At 40.8% G+C, this 21,690-nt stretch overlaps 1 protein-coding gene across 3 annotated transcripts; it reads left to right on the top strand.

Moving 5' to 3' along the window:
- Positions 1-6,529: 6,529 nt before the first annotated feature.
- Positions 6,530-18,603, top strand: UPP1 (uridine phosphorylase 1). Of its 3 annotated transcripts, none has more exons than XM_063326212.1 (8): positions 6,530-6,653; positions 9,047-9,111; positions 11,976-12,093; positions 12,591-12,749; positions 13,769-13,883; positions 14,573-14,782; positions 16,326-16,472; positions 17,948-18,603. In XM_063326212.1, the coding sequence occupies exons 2-8, from the start codon at positions 9,059-9,061 to the stop codon at positions 18,085-18,087; spliced, it is 942 nt and encodes a 313-aa protein (XP_063182282.1). In that variant the 5' UTR covers positions 6,530-6,653; positions 9,047-9,058; the 3' UTR covers positions 18,088-18,603. The 3 variants fall into 3 exon arrangements, with proteins under 3 accessions (XP_063182282.1, XP_063182283.1, XP_063182284.1); XM_063326213.1 differs by lacking the exon at positions 17,948-18,603 and adding an exon at positions 17,301-17,935; XM_063326214.1 differs by lacking the exon at positions 17,948-18,603 and adding an exon at positions 17,349-17,934.
- Positions 18,604-21,690: the final 3,087 nt, after the last annotated feature.

Consider the following 21,690-nt stretch of genomic DNA (forward strand, 5'->3'; position numbering starts at 1 on the left):
TGTGCTATGTTCCATCTCTGACCTGAATGCCTTGAAGTAATAAGTGAGATCACTTTTTTGTGTGTGTGTAATACTGATTGCTTTGCAAGCCCAAAGATAAAACGAAAGTGCAGTTACACTTCATGAATTACATCCAAGTGTATTGAATATGTGAATATTTCTAAAGGAGAATTCTAGATGCAGATTTTAAAAATATTTTAAAAATAACTTGGCGGTTTAGGTACCGAAGAATAATTTTCCTTTTGTATGCAACCATTCAACTGCAGCAAAGTCTGATGGCTGTTTTTATTTTGACTAAATATATACTTCATTCTTACTGCTTATATCTCTTTAGACTAAAATATAAACATGTTTTCAAAGATCAAGGCTATATGTATATTAGCTTCCTTCATGTTGCAATGTAAACAAAAATTGAATTGGCTGATGCTTTTCTTAAGCATATAAAATTTCATTGTTTTCAGCATACCTAATTCTTAACTACTCATATCTGTGCTGAATGTGCAGGCTTAGTTGTAAAAGATGTAGGATGAAGCCCAATTTTTTTTCCATAAACACATAGCCTAATATTCTGGTTTTGCAGTTCTCTGCAGATTATTTTTTTCAGAATGTAGTTATATGTCCTATAGCCTGGAAAAAAGCGAGAAATGGAAACGTAGAAGTTCAGTCATAGCATGTTTTGTCATCCTGTTAATAGTTTTAATGATACTAAACAACCGGGATGGCTGCAGAATCAAAATGCAGTAGGTAGGTGTCTGAACAGCTGCACTGAATTATTTGACCAATTGACTATAAAAATGGTATATGGGAACAGGAAGGAGTATAAAAGGATTTTGATTATAAAAGGACAGAGAGCCTTAATCTCCATCAATGCAAGTTTTCATCCATGCAATATAAAAATCTGAAAAGTGAGGCCAGTTGCAGGTTTTGCAATTTATTTTTGTAATAATCCCAATGTGTAGTTGTGTATTTTTCACCCTTCTAAAATAACATTTACGACCGTATTTTGTATTTTTACTTGAGGTGTCTTTTCCCACTAAAATAAAATAAAAAATGAAATGAAACCCCAAAGATTACAAAACCAGGAAGTTTAAAACCAATTTAAATTTTAAAAGAGCTTTCTAGAGATAACTGAGAGCAAAGATTACTACCAATTACGAGACTCACAGAGATGCATCTTTTATTGTACGTTTCAGACAAGGTAACTATAGTAACCTGATTATTTACAAAAGAAGTAATTTACATTGATTGTTCTCTTAATACATAGCTGAATAACAAACCTCCTGAAAGCCAAAGCAGATTTTTCAGTGGACCCCGAGATGAAGGGGCAGGTAATATTCTTGTTTAAAGGAAAAATTTCTTCCACAGAACTAAAATGCAGTTCTGAGGTGCTCATTGTGGATTGCCCACTACCATAGCTTTCAGGTTTTGACAAATATTCAGGAAACAGGAAAATGAAGATGCATTAGGAGGCTGTGCTTCTATTTTTCCTATTAGAGATTTAAATGAGTTGAACAGGTGACATTTTTCTTAGTCTGTTGAGCAGTTTCTCTTGTCTGTCGTTCATGGCTAGAAACGCGTCTGTGTGCATGGGATTTCTCTTATCTTCCCATACAAAGTCCTTTGGTGTGAGACAGGATATTCAGAGATTTTAGTCTAAATGCCCAGTACATGATTTTGTAATAAGTACATCTAGGCAATGTCTTATGCCCAGTGGGTTTACCCTCCTGATGTATAGGTTATGTATCAAGAAGGTTTTAGTTGCTCTGTCTCCCAAGAATTCCCTAATATGACAAACTGCAGTATGGTTCTGGTAGGAAAAATGATTACAAAAATTGTATTTCAGGACTCTGGGCTTAATGTCTTCGGTTACTGTATGAACAATGTTAAATTTATTCTTACAGAGTGCTTTATGATATTTTTTTGGCTTTGTTTTTGCTTTATATTTCTTGCTAATTGATGGAAAAGGGTAATCCTTTAATCATTTCAAATTTGCCTGTTTCCAGCTTGAACCAGTTGTGCTAGACTAAGTACAGCTTCTCTTGGAAGAACTAATGTTTGGCCTACATTTCTCTTAACAGATCACATAAAATTGGAGACTGGACTCTGTAAGATAGATGTAGGAAAGTGTGTGTCAAGCTAAGTGTATTTTGCAGTCTCTAGGCTCCTTTTAACTTCAAAACTTGTGGGACTGTAGCTCTATTTCCATTGCAAATGTTACCCCTGTAGCTAAATATCCTGGATCCCTCTTGAAAACATTTTAATCTTTTGTTCAGGATCTCCCTGGTGCTTTATGAGGAACAGGTAACCCTCTTTCAGAACTAAAAAGGGCGCGAGCTGAATTCGCAGCTTGGTTTCACGTATTTTCCTCAGGCTAATTGTCCTAGAGCAAGCAAGGTCAGCCGTATCAAAGTCAGACTGGAGATGCCACGGCTGCAGTTGGGCTGCACTTGCCTGTCTCGCTTTAGGAGCTGTGGGTATATTTTATATTTCCTTGCCTTGCAAAACTTTGAGCTTAGTTAGAAGCTATTTCTTCGCAAGTTGTGGGGAATCTGTTCTTTTTATTTTGGCAGAGGGGACTTGCGAATGAACTTTCTGAATGAACAGCCAGTTGCAGGCGAGCCACTTTGGTGATGCTGCATGTTAAAACCTGTTGATTGGTGCTCAAGGTTTTAACCCAAAAGATCATCTGAATTAAGATAGTAGTGTCACACTCTCTAGGTTTTTATGGATGTTTAGGATGCCAGACGTTAATCAGAGTTTTGTTATAATGAAAATTACCCCTTGGTTGTGTTGGTGTAATTGATGTCGAGTAGATCTTTTATTTTAAATATTGTGTCATTATCACTGGCTGGTGCGACGGCCAAGTAAACTACTGGTCAGCTAACTTGGATTCTGTTTCCAAGGAAAATTTTTGTACTCACATGGTGGTCTTTGTATTAACACTTGTTTTCCATCCAAAATGCAGACCTGCATTTTATATGCTTTATAGCTGTTAGCTGATCCACTGAATTTGATACCAGCAATGATAAACACTGGTGCCTGCTTTGCTGAGTTAGGTACAGCTGCGTTAGTACTTCTCAAATAAAGTAGAGGAAAACGTTGCAGGTCTGGGGCCTGACGCGATCCACCCAGCCTAACGGGGAAAACATGTCTTTGGATGCGAGCTGGGAGGACTGATCGAGAGGGCTCTAAACTAGAATCAGTGCAGAAGAGGATACCAACAGGATTGCCAAAGGTAAGCCAAGGGTTGACATGGCATCACCTGAGGGTGGCAATGCCCATGGGAACATTTATGCTGCTCCTGGGAGCATGAAGGGCTCAGGAGCATATCTGAAATGCTTGTACAGCAATGCACGCGTTATGAGAAACAAAGTGGATGAAGTGGAAGTGTTGGTCACATCTCAGAGCTATGATATCATTGGTATTAGTGAGACTTCGTGGAATGACTCCCACAATTGGAGTGCTGGGATGGAGGGTCTCAGGAGGGATAGGCAGGGCAGGCGAGGTAGAGGAGTCGCATTGTATGTATATGTGAATATAAGGGAGAGGTTTGATTGTACAGCCCTTACAGTTATTGTACAGCCCTTACAGTTAGTGATGATGTGGTTGAGAGCCTCTGGGTGAGGATTAGGGGGATGGAAAACAAAGGACATTTAGTGGGTGTCTACTACTGATCACCTATCCAGGATGTAAGCACTGATGAGTTACTCTATAGGCAATTAGAAATTTCTGGATTGATAGCCCTTGTCCATATGGGAGATTTCAACTTTCCAGACATCAACTGGAAATATCACACTGCTGTGACAAACAGATCTTAGAAATTCTTGAAATATCTGGAAGATAACATCTTGTCACAAGTACTCAATGTGCCAACTAGGAAAGATGCCCTCCTAGACTTGCTGTTTGTGAACAGAGAAGGACTTGTGGGAGATGCAATGGTACATGGCTGTCTTGGTCACAGTGGTCATGAAACGGTTGAGTTTAAGATTTTCAGTGTAATGAGAAAAAAAGGACAGCAGAGTTGCTACCCTTGACTTTAGGAGAGGAAACACTAAGCTATTCGGGGAACACAGTAGCCTGGGAATCTACTTTTGAGGACTTAAGGGTCTGCTGCTGCTGGTCAGTTTTTAAGAACCACCTTTTAGAAGCACAGGAGCAGGTAATTCCACTGTATTTTAAATCAAGCAAGCAGGGCAGAAGACCAGCTTGGCTGAACAGGGAACTCCTCCTGGAGCTCAAGAGGAAAAAAAAACCAACAAAAAAAGAATGATCTCTGGAAGCAAGGCCAGGCTTCGCAGGAAGATTACAGAGCTGTGGTACCTATATGCAGGGAGAAGATGTGAAAGGCCAAAGCTCAATTAGAGTTGAAACTGGCCAGTGTTGTGACAGACAAGAAGAAGGGCTTTTTTAAGTACATTAATAGCAAGAGGAGGTCTAAAGAAAACATTGGGCCAATAGTCATTGAAGATTGTCATCTGACTAATAGGGATGAAGGAAAAGTGGAGGCATTCAATGCCTTTTTTGCCTCAGTCTTTAATAATACTGATAAACCTTGGGCTGCCTGGTTCCCTGAGTCAGAGGACCACAAGTGTGGGAACAGTGACTTTCCATTTGTGGACACTGAAATTGTAAAGGACCATCTGTATCAGCTTGAATGTTCACAAGTGCATGGGGCCTGATGGGATTCACCCCAGAGTACTGGAGGAGCTAGTGGATGTTATGGCAGGACCCCTCTCGATCACCTGCCAAAGGTCTTGGGAGTCTGGGGAGGTCCCTGCTGACTGGAAGTGAGCCAACGTTATTCCAAGCTGCAAAAAGGGCACGAGGGAAGACCCAGGGAATTACAGACCTGTTAGTCTAACCTCCATTCCTGGAAAAATCATGGAGAAGATTATACTGGATACTATTGAGAGGCATTTAAAGAATAATGCAATCATCAGGCAGAATCAACATTGTGTTCCCAAAGGGGAAAGTCCTGTATAACTAATTTGATATCCTTCTATGATAAGGTCACCCTCCTAGTGGATGAAGGGAAGGTGGTGGATGTAGTTTTTCTGTATTTCAGTAAGACTGAAGGACAGCATCCTTCTGGACAAGTTGTCCAACTGTGGGATAAGCGGGTTCATGGTGTGCTGAGTGAAGAACTGGCTGAAGGGCAGTGCTCAAAGGGTTGTAGTGAATGGGGCTATGTCTGGCTGGCAACCGGTCACCATTGGTGTTCCTCAGGGTTCAATTCTAGGGCCAGTTCTGTTCAATATGTTTAATCAATGACCTGGGTGCAGGAGTTGAATGCACCATTAGCAAGTTTGCTGATACCAAACTAGGAAGTACCATTGACTCTTTTGAGGGACAAGAGGCCTTGCAGAGGGATCTAGATGGATTGGAGCATTGGGCTATGATCAATGGGATGAAATTTAACAAGTCCAAATGACAGATCCTGCACCTAGGATGGACTAATGCTGGGCCCAAGTATAAATTGGGAGAGGAGTGGCTGGAGAGCAGCCCTGCAGAAAGGGATCTGAGGGTGCTGGTCGGCAGCAGGCTCAGGACAAGTCAGCAGTGGGCCCTGGCAGCCAAGAGGGCAAACCGCATCCTGGGGTGCATCAAACACAGCATGAGTTGGTGAAGAGAGGTGATTATCCCACTGCATTCAGCATTGGTGTGGCCTCACCCTGAGTGCTGTGTGCAGTTCTGGGCCCCACAGTTTAAGAGGGATGTTCAAGTCCTTGAACGCGTCCAGAGGAGGGCAACAAAGCTGGTGAAAGGGCTGGAAGGAATGTCCTGTGAGGAGCAGACAAGGACTCTGGGTTTGTCTAGTTTGGAGAGACGGAGGCTGAGGGGCAACCTCAGTGCTCTCTGCAGCTTCCTCAGGAGGGGACGTGGAGAAGGAGGTGCTGAGCTCTTCTCCCTGGGATCCAGTGATGGGACGGGTGGGAATGGTTCAAAGCTGCTCCAGGGGAGGTTTAGACTGGACATTAGGAAGCATTTCTTTACCAAGAGGGTGGTCACACACTGGAAGAGGCTGCCTAGAGAAGTAGTCGATGCCCCAAACTTGTCAGTGTTTGAGAGGCATTTGGTCAGTGCCCTTAACAACATGCTTTAACTTGGTCAGGCGGTTGGACCAGATGGTCACTGTAGGTCCCTTCCAACCAGACTATCCTGTTCTCTTCTATTAGCAAAAGTCATTGGTGCTCTTTTCTCAAAGTGCTAGTAAAAGAAGTGCGCTTAAAGACGAACTGTATGAATATAAGTTTACAAAGACTGATGCAGAGAGCAACGTCCATATAACCTAACCAGACTCTGCAATCCTCAGGGTGCCGACATGTGCTTATATACATACATGTATATGTGTGTATGTGTATGTATATATATATGTACATAAAGAAAATTCTGAAACCTCCTCGCCGCACAGCAGAGCCCCGCCGGAGCGGCAGCAGACCCCGCTCCCGCAGCACACCAGGCCCCTGGCCGCCGCCGACGGCGCGCAGGGAGTTAACGGCGCCCGGTGCGGCGGCGGCGGCGGCCCCGGGGCGGGGCGGGGCGGGGCGGTGCCCGCCTCAGCCGGGAGGCGGCTCGGCCGGGTCGCCCCGCAGCCCGTCCGGTGGCAGCGAGAGGCCATCCTCGGTTCCCAGCGGCGGCCCCCGCAGCTCCAGGTGAGAACCAGCCCCGCCAGCCGCCGCACGGGGGAAGCGGCGGACGGACCCCCGCAACCTCCCCCCCGACCCCCGCATCCCGCGGTGCTCGCTCGGCCGCCGGGCAGGTGGCGGGGGTGCCCGCGGCTCCTCCCGGCGGCGGCACCTCCGCTCGCCGGGAGGCGAAACGCTCGCGGGGGAAAGGGGGGGGTTCCGCGGGGAGCGCCCAGCGTGGGCCCGGGGAGCCGGAGGTGGCGCCGGGTGGGTCCGTGCCGGTGCCGCCGCCGCCGCCGTCTGCGGGGCGAGGAGCCGTCCCCGGGCTCCTTCCTCCGCCGGGCGGGTGGCCTGGGGGCGATGTGCGTGGCGAGTGAGCTGTCGCTGCTCGTGCGGTCTCCAGAGGGAAGCCACAGCGTAAAAAATCAATTTTGCAGCGACTTCGGTTTTTCTAGTGATGGATCAACACCAAACTAGAGATCTTTCCTTAAAGCTGCTGTTAACTAAGGTTTTCCTTTTCAGAAAAGAAAGGGGAAGCGGAGGGGGGAGGAAAAAAAAAAAAAAGAGATAATAGTGATAATTGATTCTGTATAATTTTAAAACATCGGTCAGAGGATTTGCACACACGCCAAAGCAGGCCATGCCCTTTCTTGAGCATGTTATGCTTGAACATCAGTGACAACTCTGGCTGAGGAAGGCTGCTGAAACTTTTGACGTGGCTATCAAAATTTCCATTTGTTTAGCCAGTGTGAGAGTTTTATGGCTTTATATTAATTGGCTGCCTGTCAGCTACTACTACCTGCTTGCCAGAAGGGTCTGCCATGTGAAAACTGCTTTTTGCTTACTCCTGTATTCTGTTCCTGCCAAGGCATCTCCTGTTGGGCGTTGTTGGAGAGGGTATTCCGGACCTTTGGACTGTCAGAACTTTGTTCTTTGGGTTTTTCTTGAAATACGTTGTTACTTAGGGGATCACTGAACCAAGAGCAGTGTTTAAAGCCAGGTGGCTGCTTAGCACACTGAACAGCATCTGAATGAATATCCTCAGTTTGTTTGCAGCCATGTATCATCTACCTACATAAAAATCACTTTGCTGTTTCTTCTTCTTATCTTCTAACTCCTTGTTATTAGGACTTACGGTGCTGTAGTTTTCTTGGGAAAAATTATGCATTTTTCCCCTAATGTACATGGTATAATAGCGATACCGTGTAGTAACTGACTCTAATCATACAACCATAATTGATTTTAAATGCAACTTTTATACTTTACTTCCTTGGGCATAGATTCTAGTAAACGTTTAGTGCAACTAGTACATGTGAAGTTTAGGTCTATTTAATAAAGGTTAATATTTTAAATGAAGAAAACTAACCGTCCTTATAAATTTGAAGACATTTCCATTACTCAGTGGCTTTTCGTAGGCAGGCTTCCGGTTTATTTCGTTTGGTTCTTCAGTTCTTTCAAAATCCACATGTTACATAACTCTATTGAAAGACTGATTGATTTCTTTCTATTTCCTTGTAGTGTAGTCCTGGGGTTTTTAAGGATTACAATCCTGTCTCTATTATAATCTGCGTGCTGTCAGGCTATTTGTAAGGGAGGGTAGAGCAAAACTGTGATTCAGTACTTCCTGTAAGGGCATTTTCAGAAAGTACCAACTTTGGCACGTAGCCTTAGTCACTTCTGAAAATAATAACAAATGAATCATTCTATAATTATAAGTTCGTCATTGTATCAGCACCAAAGCCTCAGTGATATGTTTGCCGATTTAAGGAGAATGCAGAAAGGAGGATTCTATTTTTTTTTTATAGGTTAGAGTGATGGATGAGGAAAAAAGATACTAAAGATGGACGATAAACTAGAGTGCTGTGACTTCTCGGAGTCATGTTTGGTTAAGTCTTCCTCACCCTTAGGCTGGGGCAGATAGAAATGCTCTTAAGGTCAGTAGGAAGAGTTTAATGAAGAAGATATTATGAGTAAAATGCTTCCTGGACTCAGGTTTCAGGCATACGACAGTTAGAGATGAGCTTTAGAGACCTTCTGGAGCCAGAGGTGAAAGGGGGGCAAGTTCAGTGGTCACTGTGTCTGTGGGAGGTAGAGAAGAAAGAGGATTGGTTGGTTGGTTAGTTAGTTAGCTATGAGACTTCCCTCTCTCTGGCCCGTGAGACGGGGGTTACCTTAGCAAGGGGTTAGTTTAAGCTTCAGTGGTTTGAAAGTGGTGATGCTCAGCCATAAAAGATTGCAGGTGCTCATTTTGCTACGGTTATAAAAGCTGTACTGTGGCTGGATTATTTTGGGGGGGGTTAATATTCATGACATTATCATGTATATAGAAAGTTTCTATCACTGTTCATGATGCTAGCTTTACAGATGGGACTGTTCCGATGCACTTAGATCTAATTTTTCTTTTTTTAAATTAATTCTAGGTATAAGCATACATGGCTCCTGGTGTCTCAAATGAGAAGAAAACTGATGATGAACAGTCTTCAAAGTAAGATTCAGAAATGAATTATCTTGTTGAAGTTTACACTTACCTTCTCCCCCAAACTCATTACACGCTCATTTAGTTTAAGATAAAGTTTATGGTACAAATATTGATTGTAATGTCAAGTATCTAGTAGAAGCTGTTTTGACAAATGGAGTCTTTATCTACTTCAACCACATCAACACAGATGCTGGCTAGCCATTTTCATTTATCACGACAGTGAATTTTTCCAAGCATAGGTTATGTTGTTATTTATTTATTTTTTTTTAATCCAGTGAGCTGTTGAAATGTTGACTTTGGTTGGTGCAATATGGCCTACTTCAAGAGTTTGAACAAATATTTCAATCTGTCTTTCTAATCCTTACTTTCAGCTTATTTTAGTAAAACCGTACATAACGTGTTTAGTCCGCAGATACTCATGTTTTGTTTAAAACCCCACAAGTCGTCAGTGCTTTACAACAGTGTGAGGGGAATAAATTAGAGTTCTTAGATTTAGCTTCCCAGAGTTTCAGGCCAAAGATTTTTATCAGGCAAACTTTGCCTCTACTGTAAATCCATGGCATTGGTCCTGTGTACACATAGTAATATGCTTACTTTTATTGCCCATTTTACCCCAGGGTCTAAGTCTGCAATTAGACCTAGATGGGTAGATAACCAGTACAAGTTAGTAACTACCCTAGCTGCAGTGAGGTGGTGGGTTGAAGAGTGTCGCTGGTAGGGTATGAGATGAAAAAGGTGAAATATAGACACTGCTGAGGAAGGAAGCTGTATTTAGGCCAGGCATGAAGACAGTGGTGGTGGCACACACCACATGAATTTCGCTGTACTTTTAATAGAGGCCTTGCCTTTTCACATTTTATTTCCTGGAGAGAAGCTTTTATTGCTGGTATTCTCATAAAGAAGGAAATATTTTTTTTTGCTTGCCTAAGAACAAATTGTAAAGTAATTTCAAGTCATATCCTATTTGTATGTAAAAGCCATTCCAATAAACATCAGCACAGCCAGCTACTTGATATGCATTAGTGAGTTACCCATTAAATGTGGGTAGAGAGGCCCACAAAACCGAACAGGAGTAATTCAGAGGAGTCAGCCTGAGAATTCTGCTCATGTGAGCCAGCAAACTCCTGGGCCCTCTGCGCCTTCTCTGAAGAGCAGTAAACCTACTCTTTATTTCTCCCAGGGTCAAACAGGTCTCTTGGAGGGAAGAAGAAAGGCCACCAAAGCCTTTGGTTCTTCCTCAGGCGGGATTTGTACGAAGAGAGGCAAATGGGGCACGTGGGAGATGGAAAGGAATTACTACTGAAGGGGCGAACGAACCACCCGCTTTGTTGGGCTGCTTTTCCAGTTGCTGAAGGTGGTAGTCTGTGGTGGGCAGGGACAAAGAGGGTGGATTGGGATGATACCTCTTTCTTTGGCTGTGCAGTTGCATTGGAGAGAGAATTTCAAGAACAGAAGCCATTGTACTCAGAATATTGGGGTTGTAACTATTTTCTTTGCTTTCCAAAGAACAGTTCAGTGACCTCAGCATGGGCATCTGGGCCACTTTAGGCTTCTTAAGGTAACCAGTACATCCTGCATAGGGTTGGCAGATAAGACATAGGACCTACAGAAAAGCACTGCCCTTTTGGAGAGTCATTAGAAGACAGACAAGATAACCTAAACCATCTAAAATAGCACTAAACGCCTATGTTTAGGCTTCAGAGTTGTTCCTGCAAACTCTTAAAAATGTTTTGCATAGACTCCAGGCAAACTCTTTTGTTTGTCTCCTCTGACAAAGCAGTTTGAATTTGCTGAGATGTGCTGTGACTGCAGTGAGCCTTCATTAAGCTATTAAGTCATCTTCTTGTGTCTGGAAGATATTTGTTGCTTAATTTCATCTCTCAGGAATTACTTTGAAGTATTGGCCAGTATTTTGCTTAAGCTTGTGATTATTGACTACCCTTTCCTACCTGTTTCAATTGAACTTAAAACATCAAGCACAGAAGGCAGACATTCTATGAATCATTCAGCTTTCTTAGTTAGTCCACTGCAAAATTTACCATGAGGGTGATCCCACATGCTAAGTAGTTAAGTTTTCCCTCCTTGCCTTGTAGTTTCCTGGTTCTTTAGAAAGATTCATTTATTATTTTTTTTAAGCTGTATCTCTTCCTTACAGGAAGCAACTTAAGAGGAAGCAAATTCTTTTGACCTCTTCCTCTCTTTCCCCTTTCCTTGCATTTTTTTTTTCTTTTCTTCAGATTTCCATTTGCTTCTTTCCTCTCCTACTTCAGATCCTCTGTACTGTTGTTGCCAGTCTCATGCCATAGACGTTTTTCCTCCTGGCTGGATGACACAGAGTTACCGTAAGCCAAATTGCCAGAAATTCCCTTTGGGCCTGTCTATAAAGCCCAAATCTTCCTACCCTTCTTAAGTGGCTCAGAGGGTTACTCAAAACACAGAGGCCAGTTTTGATTTTCAGCTTTGCTGTAGATTGTCTGTGTAGTAAGGTGGTCTATTGAATATTCCCTGGTCCTGCTTCTGTTGTTCTGCTCACTGTAAAGACCTACCCTGGTTCACAGCTTTAATATTGTTTAAGATAAGGGTTGCACTGTTGCAAATTCATCCTACCATCTGGGCTTTTCTTCAGCAATTTCATCCTGTGCAAGGAACGGAATGTTAAATATCATATGTGATTTATTTCGAGATGTAAGGTGGTCACGAAATTTAGGATTTCCTTAAAGTAATGCATGAGGAACGAAAATAATGTAGTGCAGGCATACTTAGGTGTGGTATTTCCCAACTTTTGCTGCTTGACATTGTAAAATTAGCACCTGTTCAATGTAGGCGTTTGTATATACTCTATTTGTTTCACAATGCTTCTGTCCTGGCAGAGAGAATTTTATCCATCTTTGCAACCCTCACCTGGAGAAAATGAAAGAAGACATCCTGTACCATTTTGCTCTTGGGACTGGTACCCATGATTTTCCGGCATTGTTTGGAGATGTAAAGGTAGGATGCTTCACTTCATTCAGCAAGCCTAAGCTTTTCTGCAGAAGGTGGAAGTGTAGCTGTCTTCAAACGAAGAGAAAATGTCAGCATACTGCCAATTGAGGAATGAATGGAAAGGGGAGAAGATTTTATGGGTTCTTGTCGCTTTCAATACCAAGCAAAATTTGGGATAATTGTTTCTGACTGCCTCTCTTCATCCAGTAAAAAGGCAAATGCTGCAGTCTCTATTCAGGAAGAACTCCCTTTTGGGGGGCCTTCAAGCTAATATCTGTCTTTTGCTAGTTTAAACAGGATGAAGGAATTTGAGTGCTATATAGAAGGGTGTCTTTTTTTTTTTCCCATAATTTTTCTTCATGGCTTTTCAGAATGATTATGAGAAGAACCACCTCTGGGAATAGATTTGTGTTAACTGAAGGTGTTTGCATGACCTTTGCATGTTCTTCGATATACCGAATCATGCAGTTGATTTTGTTTTGTTGAATACTGTCCCACCCCAGTTTGTATGTGTTGGAGGAAGTCCTTCGCGGATGAAATCTTTTATCGCCTACATAGCTGAAGAGCTGGGGTTTGCGAGCCCTGGCGGCGACTATCCCAACATCTGTGCGGGAACTGACCGCTACGCAATGTACAAAGTGGGACCTGTGTTGTCAGTCAGTGTAAGTACCTCACCTAATCAGATACGGGGTGCTTTTCGAAGTAGAAAATATCAATGTGCACTTCTTTTGAACACCTAATAGACAAAGTCAGGTTTTCAAGTTTTTATTAGCTGTGCTCAAAATAGTGCCGTCAGCTATTTAAGAATTCCTTTTTAGCCCTTTCTGGTATGAGGGCAAATCTCCGAGACCTTTATTCCTTTCTTGTCTCCTTTTTCCTCAGTGTACCACTGAGGTGTTGCAGGAATTGGCCGTATAAATTTTTAGAGCAGACTGACTGTTGCCTCGTCCCTGTTCTGTATCCTGAATAATGGGGAAAGAAGGTCATTCCATGCATGTGGGGTACTGGAAAAAACATCTGTGTCATATCCAGAGCTAAGTATCTGCAGTGGCATTGTCAAATGTGCTAACATAGCTTAAGAGTAGCATTCCATGGGACTTGTGCCGCCAACTCATGTATGCATTTTAAAACCTCATACCTTTAATTTCTAGATATGATTACAAACTTCAATTGCAATTACATAACTGTAGTATAATTCTGCACTCTTGATTTTGAGTTGTAATTATCACATTATCAAGTTAAGGTGGACTCATATTTGCTGAACTTTGTGACTAAACCACAATGTCTGAGTTTTGAAAAAAAATTAGCTTAAGTATTCACTGGCACTTCAGGTTGGTAAAAAAAATCAGGGTGGGGTTTTTCTTGTGTTTGAGACGGGCTCTGTGATGAAGTGCATTTGTCAACTACTAGCAAAGGACACTGCTTATACTGTTGAGAATGTACATATTTTATAATTCATGATTTTTAGAAATACTGTACTTCATCCGTAGTCCACCAAAGTCAGTGGGAGTCTTTCTGTTTACTTGCAGTAGCCTTTCAGCAGGCCCATGGGTTAGGGTTTTTGTGGGAGTGAGTTAAGTGGCATTTGGAAAAAAAAGGAGATATTGTCCAGCTCCTTCTTCCTTACATATTTTGCTTTTTCTATATGAATGTTGAATATGAATTTCTGCTTTCATTTCAGCACGGTATGGGCATTCCTTCTATTTCAATCATGTTACATGAGCTGATCAAACTGTTGCATCATGCCAAGTGTTCCAACATAACCATTATTCGCATTGGCACCTCTGGTGGAATAGGTATTTCCCCTCTTGATTTCTTTTTTTTTTTCTTCAAAGCAAAGCATCTTTGTGAGGATATTAGGAAAATTTTTTCAGTGAAGGGGTTGTTAAGCATTGGAAGAGGCTGCCCAGGGAAGTGGTTGAGTCGCCATCCCTGGAGGTATCAAAAAGAGGTGTAGATGTGGTGCTGAGGGACGTGGTTTCATGGTAACTTGGCAGTGTTAGGTTAACAGTTGGACTGGATGATCTTAAAGGTCTCTTCCAACCATAACAGTTCTATGACTCCATGAGAGTAAAGCGTCTCTCTACAAGTAAGTGATGGTCAAAACAGTTTTGCACAGGAGAGGAATCATTTTGCTTCCATAATTTTGAAAGAAAAGGGACTATATGCCTCTCTGGTTAGAGAAAATGCACTTAGGAGATCTGACAAAGTGAAGGACATTCCTGTCCTGTATGAGAAGTATGAAGTGAGAAAGAATATGTAGTGAAAAAGTAAAAATTTCATTCTTTCAAAAATTATTTGTAATACCAAACTGAAGCAGCTGGGCATGCACAAAAAACTCTCTTGGTGAAATCAGGGGCAAACCTGCCACTTTTAAAGGAAGCAGGATTTGGTCAAGATGTATGTTTTATGTGTGTGGAAACAAAGCATTAACCACTTTGTGAAGCTATATTTATTTATTTATTTATTTCCCCCCCCGCTACAGGTCTGGAGCCAGGCTCAGTGGTTATAACTAGGCAGTCTGTAGACGCCACCTTCAAACCTCAGTTTGAGCAGGTTATTCTGGGGAAGACTGTAATTCGCAGTACAAACCTGGATGAACAGCTAGCTCGGGAACTGATGCAGTGCAGTAAAGAAATCAATCAATTCAATACAGTCATTGGAAACACTATGTGCACTTTGGATTTCTACGAAGGTAAGGCTGGCGACAGACTAACAGAAGTATATTGGTAAGCAGCAACAGATAAATATTGAATAATATTTTAACATTAAGGGTCGTACAGTTCACTGAACAGAACACAATCCCTACTTTGAGTTGTCTTGTCAACCATAACGAACCTGTCTTTCATATATGTAAAATCAAGTATTGTGTTTAGCAGTTTGCTGTATTGAACTTCTAATTTTGTGGAGGTTTATTTCCCCCCAGCTCTAATAGATCCTCTGAAATACATATAGTCTGCTGTACGCTTTTCGCGTACTCGTCAGTTAGGTATGTTTGTCACAAAATTTCTGTGATTTACTGAGGCATCTTAGAGGATTAGAGTGAGAATTATTTATGGCTGTTTTGGTTTGGATTTTTTTTGGTTGGTTTTTTTTTTTTTTTCACTGATTAAGTATTTAATTAAAGCTTTCTAAAAGAAGCGTTGGAACTTGTTTCCTGTGCACATTTTGAGCAAAGCAGTGATCAGACAACTGAAGACAATATTTTGCTGAGTTGTGTCAGTGCTGCTCCATAGGAGAGGCAAACCTCCAAGACTTACTTTGGATAAACGTATAGACATTCAGGTGCTTTTCTGATCTCCCATCTATTCACAAGTGTCTTTCAAATCTTGCGAGAACAGAGTGGGGGTGGCACCTGATACTACCTTCTCTGGCTGTTACTGGGTAGGTGGCAAAGGGTGCAATGCACAGCAGAACACGTGGTCTTCATAACAGTGCTCAAGCTTGGTCAGAAGCAGACACTGGTAGTTTGTGTATCTCCTCAGACACCAATCAGAGGTGCAAGTGACATTAAAAAAAAAAAAGTATCAGGAATGTTTTCAACTCGTACAGCAAAAACTGAAAACAGGCCCAAGGGCATTAGTTTAGGAGTATGTCTCCTGAAAACAAAGATACTGAGTAAAACACTGTGTAATTCGACTTTACTGTACACAACCTGATGCTGTTTTATCTGTAGGTGTTATTATTGAATAATTTGAATACGCTAATTTTCTCCCAAAATTGTAATAGTATTAGCTAGTTAGCTTAAGAGACTCTTCATCTCTTACCTTAGAGAGTCTTTAAGTAATACAATGTTCATCCTTTTAAGGTAGCATCAGGAAAGCATTTTCAAGCCTGGCAGTTTTTCTAGACAGTGATTAAACATAAAAATTGCAGCACTTCCATACAGCTTATATGAAGTTGCTGAAAGTTATGCAGTTATACATTTGCTGAATTTTGACGCGTGCCGCACATGTGAGGAAACTACTGCTTACATTTGTCCATTTATGAATTTGCGAATTTTAGCTGGAGGAGTCCAAATAAACTACCATCGTTCACATTATAAAAAATACCAGTAAAATGTAGAAACTCTAGCAATAGCTAAGAATCACTTTGTCCTGATGGTTGTATGTGAAAATACAGAGTGGTAGTAAAAGCTGGACACTGTATAGGGGAAACTGCAATAACTGGGTGTTTGAGAAACTGAATTTGTTCTGTGACTTCATTACTCTGAAAATTTCTACAAAATGACTTTGCAGGACAGGGCAGGTTGGATGGTGCAATCTGCTTATATAATGAAGAGGAGAAACTGCAATATTTGAAGGAAGCTTATGATTCTGGTGTCAGAAACATAGAGATGGAGTCTTCCGTATTTGCTGCAATGTGTAATCTCAGCGGTGTCAAAGGTAAACTAACTTAAAGACACTTCATTCAAGCTGTAGGAAGTTTTCTGCATTGTAGGGGGTTTGTGGTAAAAACCATGAATGAGGTGTTAACATACCTTCTGCACATAAAAAACCCAGTTCTGGTTATAATTTTGTTGCTATGATTGGCTGATTTGGGTCATATGTATTCACAACTTTGCAAACTTCCTCACGTAGCTCTTACACAGCTTAGTTCTGTCATTTGCTATTCCAGCCCATGGCAAGCATGTAAATCATTAAAGTACCTAATTACCCTATAGCATTAATTCATTTTCTTCAGTTAGTTTTTGAAGTTTACAGGAAGTAAGTGGTTAATTTAAGCAATCAGGTGATTCTCGTATACATAAAACTATAATCACTTTCTATACTTTCATATCAAGTGGAAAATACGGGTATTTTGTGTAGACTTATGGCTTTAATTCTCAAACAGTTGAAGGGTTTTAGTAGCGTCATGAAGCATCATTCCTAATTGTAAAACAAGTTTTTAATTTTTTTACATAAGCTAACTAATTTTCAGTAAAGATTAGGAAAAAAAGTGATTGCAAAGAATATAATACTGTGCCTTTCTACTTTCCATGTTAACTATAGTGTCTCATTTTCCTTGGCAAGGAATTTGCCAATTTAAAACACTGATGTTTCTCAAACTTCCTTAAACTCAAGGAGGACAAAATGGAGAAAAATAAGGAAAAAGGCCAACAGTTATATCAAAAATCCTCATTTCTTACTGGCTTGAGGGTGATTAAAAACCCAATGCATTGTATCACTGAGCCATTGGGCGTCCTGGCCCTTCTTGCCGTCTGTACTTTGTAGGTCTGCAATGTGTATTACTGCTTGTGCTCTGCAAATTGTCACTAGCAGAAGCTCCGGATGCAGAAGAGTCATGGTAGAGCCCAGCTGGATTGAAAGGAGGGATTTTACCTTTGGGGCTCTGATTACCAAAGGGCAGCAGATGAGCCTGAGATGATCCATGAGATCCTCCTACACTTGCAGTGCTCCCCATCCTTGAGCGTCACAGCGACTCGTCTGCTGGTTCCCGAGGGATGGCATCTACAGCACAGGGATTTGAGTTGGGCATAAGGTAGATAGCAGAGGGCTGTAACTGCATCTTCTAGAACAGCGTCTCTGATCACTTCCTACCAGTCAAGACCTGGGCACTTGTGAAATATAATTCCTATACAGAAAAACATAAGAATCATGATATAACAAGTATCTGCAGCTCCCTGAGAGCTCTTGCTTTATTAATGTAGTGATCTGTCATCTCACGCTATTTGTAACTCTTTTTATATCATCTACAGCATGCTAGTCCCCTAGCATCTTACGGTACTGTGCACCAGGTTTTGGGGGTTTGTTTTCTCTCATATTTCTAATCTTCTAGCTGTTCATTCCAATGTTTATGCTCTTGAACTGTAGAAGTGCCAGAATGTCATTTCTAACTAATGCTGCCTTTTAATTTCCAGGTGCTGTAGTGTGTGTCACTCTTCTGAATCGGCTTGAAGGGGATCAGATTAGTAGCTCACACGACGTACTCGTGGAGTATCAGCAGAGACCACAGAAGTTAGTGGGATATTTCATTAAGAAAAGTCTTGGGAAAGTATGAAGTATCCATCTTTGTTTTACAGAAGCAGAAGGCTTTCGCGCAGCTGAAGTCATGGTCATGAGTTCTGTGCATTAAAGGTCTTTTGCCTCAAAATAGCTTAGAGCATTCTGTGTCCCTGCGGAAGTTAATCATTTATATCACTGTGCTTTGGGCACTGAATGTGGTGAGTGGACTTCAGTTAAGTTTTGCTTAGTTATGCGTTGCTGGATTTAAAACTTACTTTTCTGTGAATTGGAAAGTGGATCTGTTGTAAAGGACAAGCCTGCTATAATGTATGAAAAAGCTTTATTTACCCCTGCTGTAAAAGAAAAAGTAGGAAGAAAATCAAACTTTATTGCCAAGTACTTGCAAACCACCAAATTAAAATTAATTTAAGAATGCTAATCCCTTTCTTGTTATTATAAAAAAGTATATAAATTATAATTGTCTTGGTTGCTTCACTTGTAAAGAAAACTTAAAGTGAATGCAGTTTATTTTTTGCAAACTTTGACAAATAAACAATACTATTTTCATATATTAAAATTTCATGAAATTGCAAAGTGTGGGACTGAATTTTCTCAGCATTAAGGACTTGACTTTGAGCTCTTGAATAGCTATACTTCCTGAATATTGATCCAACAAGGTTCATTCATATCCCATTTTAACTACATGATTGAATCAATACCCAGGAAACATTTATGCATTAAATAATTTTGCATTGAATAACTCAAAATCTTTTGGTGAATCAAGGCTCCTGCTTACTGAAGAGAAACCAAAGCCATTCAGAAGATGCACAGTATGTTCACAAGGCTGCGTTATGGTAGTTCATTTTTTCCCTTTTCCTTTGTTTCTTTTTAAATTGGTTTTCAGCTCCATGTCTTCAGGACATAGCACTCGGTGTTGCATGGTTCCCAGTTCTTCTGAAGAACAGGAGAATACCTGTCCACTGTACGTGCCATCAAAAACATTTCAGCAGTTTTTCTGCTACCATTGCTATCACTGCTACCATAGTGTTTTTTTTCTTTTTTCAGGCATACTCATTGCTGCTTTGCTGCTGGGGTTAGAATATAATTATGTGGTCAGCTAAAGAAAAATGCATTTATCTCTTTCTGCTGCAGTGGAAAAAGAGGAGTCGCAGGCAGAAGAGTCTGACTAAACTCTCAGAACAGCTGTCACTGAGATTTTCTTTTCAAGGATTATAGTCTGCAACAGTCTGTTAAAAGCACGAGAGTTAGTTCTAAGAGGGAGTGATGCAGCAGTAGGCACATTCACCAATAAGTGACAGAAATGGGAAGCGATGTGATGAGAACATTAAAAAAGGAAGGGATGACTCTTGTGAATAAGAAATTGCCAGTGAGGATTAATCTCCTTAGATTTGATGAATTTTCGACTGGGGAGCATAGTGGGGATGCATAATGGAAAAGATACAAGTATTGTTTGTTTAAAAAAATCCATGGTTTAAATACGTTTAATTTACTAATTTAGTCTTCCTTTAATTTTAAAAACACATTTTCTCATTTTGTGCTTGGGCTATACAGTGAATGTAAGTTTTCAAAAAAAGCCTTTTTTTTCACCAAACATGTGGGAATGACTCCACATTTTGTTTGAACTGTTCCTTTCTTATTAAAAAAAAAATAAATAAAAAAATTACGAAAAGCTGTGCTTAACTATGCCTAGTGCTTGCCTGGGCGTTGCACGAAGCCCTGTGACTTCTCCTGGGAATTGTGCAACAAAGCACATCCTTGCTCTGCAACCTCCTGCTCTCAGAACAGTAGCAAGGAAATAAAAAGGAGATGACTTTAGACGCAATGTGCTGCACTCTAGGCTGAAAAAAAGTTTATACCGAATTGACCAGGATGGGTTTGGAGGAGGCAGTTTGCTGTTGTAAAAGAAATACTTACTATGAATTACCTAAAGAGGAGAAGAGATGTTTTATCAAGAAAACAAAAGAAACACCTAGTGTGGCTGTGTGAAGTTTTGTGAAAGCGTATTACTGCAGTTATCCCGGAGGTGTAAATCTGAGATGGTGTGATTTCTCTTTTCAAAGGAAGGGCAGCAAGAATCTGGCAACTGATTAAAAAGAAAAAGTTCCGTAATAGAAATTACCCAGCTTTTGTATTAACAGTCATATAAAGTAGGCACTTGTATTTTGATAACTAATACGAAAGCTCTTACGTGCTATGTGCCAAAATATAACTAGCATTGTGGCCTGGCTGAGTTGGAGCTCGGGTTCAAGCATTCCTGGAGTGATGCAACTATTCTATTAAATAGTCATACTCGAGATACACAATACACAAAACCCTAGCAGAAACCCCTTTAGCCATTCACTTTTTGTAAATGCGTCCTTTCCCCTTCCCGCTGTTCCTTAAGACATTGTATTTTCCTTTCTGCTAAAATGCTCTCTTCCGTGCATCCGAATAGATGGGGTAAAGGGATGTATAACAACTAGAATTCAAAGGAGAGGAAGTATCCTGCTCTTTTCCACTGGTCACCATCCTGTAATGCTGTATTCCTAATGCAAGAGGATGCTCTATAGACACTTCTTACGTGCAATAAAATACTTTTATTAGCTTCAGAGGAAACTTGCCAGAATGTTACCCTGATAAGAACAATTGTATTTTCCCTTGTGACTGCAAGTGGACAGGGAGATAAAGAAATGACTCAGCTGTGTGCATCCGGCAGCGAAGTTACCTTCCTGGAGATTTTACAAAAACGTCCATGAAGAATTATAAAATTTTTAACAGGCTTTTATACGCAAATCAGTTCTTTAATATTAGCCATTCACCTTATTTCTGTATCATATAGAAAAGCAGCATGTGTAGGCTGCAGAGCATGAATCAAGAGTTGGAGTGGTGCTATTTTTGGAAGTATGTAAGATATTAAGTATATGTTTGATATTACATAGTGCAGTATCTCCTGGGAGATCTACAAATCCTGCAAACCCTGGAAACCTCAATTTCAAATCAAAGACCAACTTTTGTTCTCTGTGCCACGCTGCACCTAGCAATACACTACAGAATCAGTTTACTCCAGAGATCAGAAGGGATAAAAGCAAAGAAGGAAGGTAGAAGATACTAATAGGATGGAAGTTTGAAGGGAGAAAATGGCATTTTCTAGCAATGGTTTGTTCTATGATTCATGGTGTTCTTCTGGCCTGTTCCTGCATTTCTGTTAAAGAAATGGTTGAGACCACAATAGCAATAGGTTAGGACGCATTTGTTTCACATTTGCAAGAGACTGAGAATGTGCAGAACTTGATTAGTGACCTGAAGGAGTGGATTTTTATTTTTGGTGTCCTAATATACTTCAAAGAAGGATTTTCTTTAATGGGAGGTATGAGAAATCCTGAAAAGGAACATTTTGGAATCACCTATTGCCAGAAGTGCTTAGAGTATAAATGTTTTGATCCATCATTTAAAATCCAAGCAATAATTCAGTAATTCCAGTATTCCTTGAAATTATACACATATAATATGCTATATTTTTTTTAACATTATTCCTAAGTCCTTACAAAGGATTTTCGATGCATTATGTAACCGAAATGGATTTTCTTCTCAAGTCTGGATCTCAATATTTTTCTAAATATAATGTTTATACAGTTGTATCAGAGATGTATTTCGTCTC

Source organism: Chroicocephalus ridibundus, chromosome 2 (assembly GCF_963924245.1).
Source record: "Chroicocephalus ridibundus chromosome 2, bChrRid1.1, whole genome shotgun sequence".
Lineage (NCBI taxonomy): Eukaryota > Metazoa > Chordata > Aves > Charadriiformes > Laridae > Chroicocephalus > Chroicocephalus ridibundus.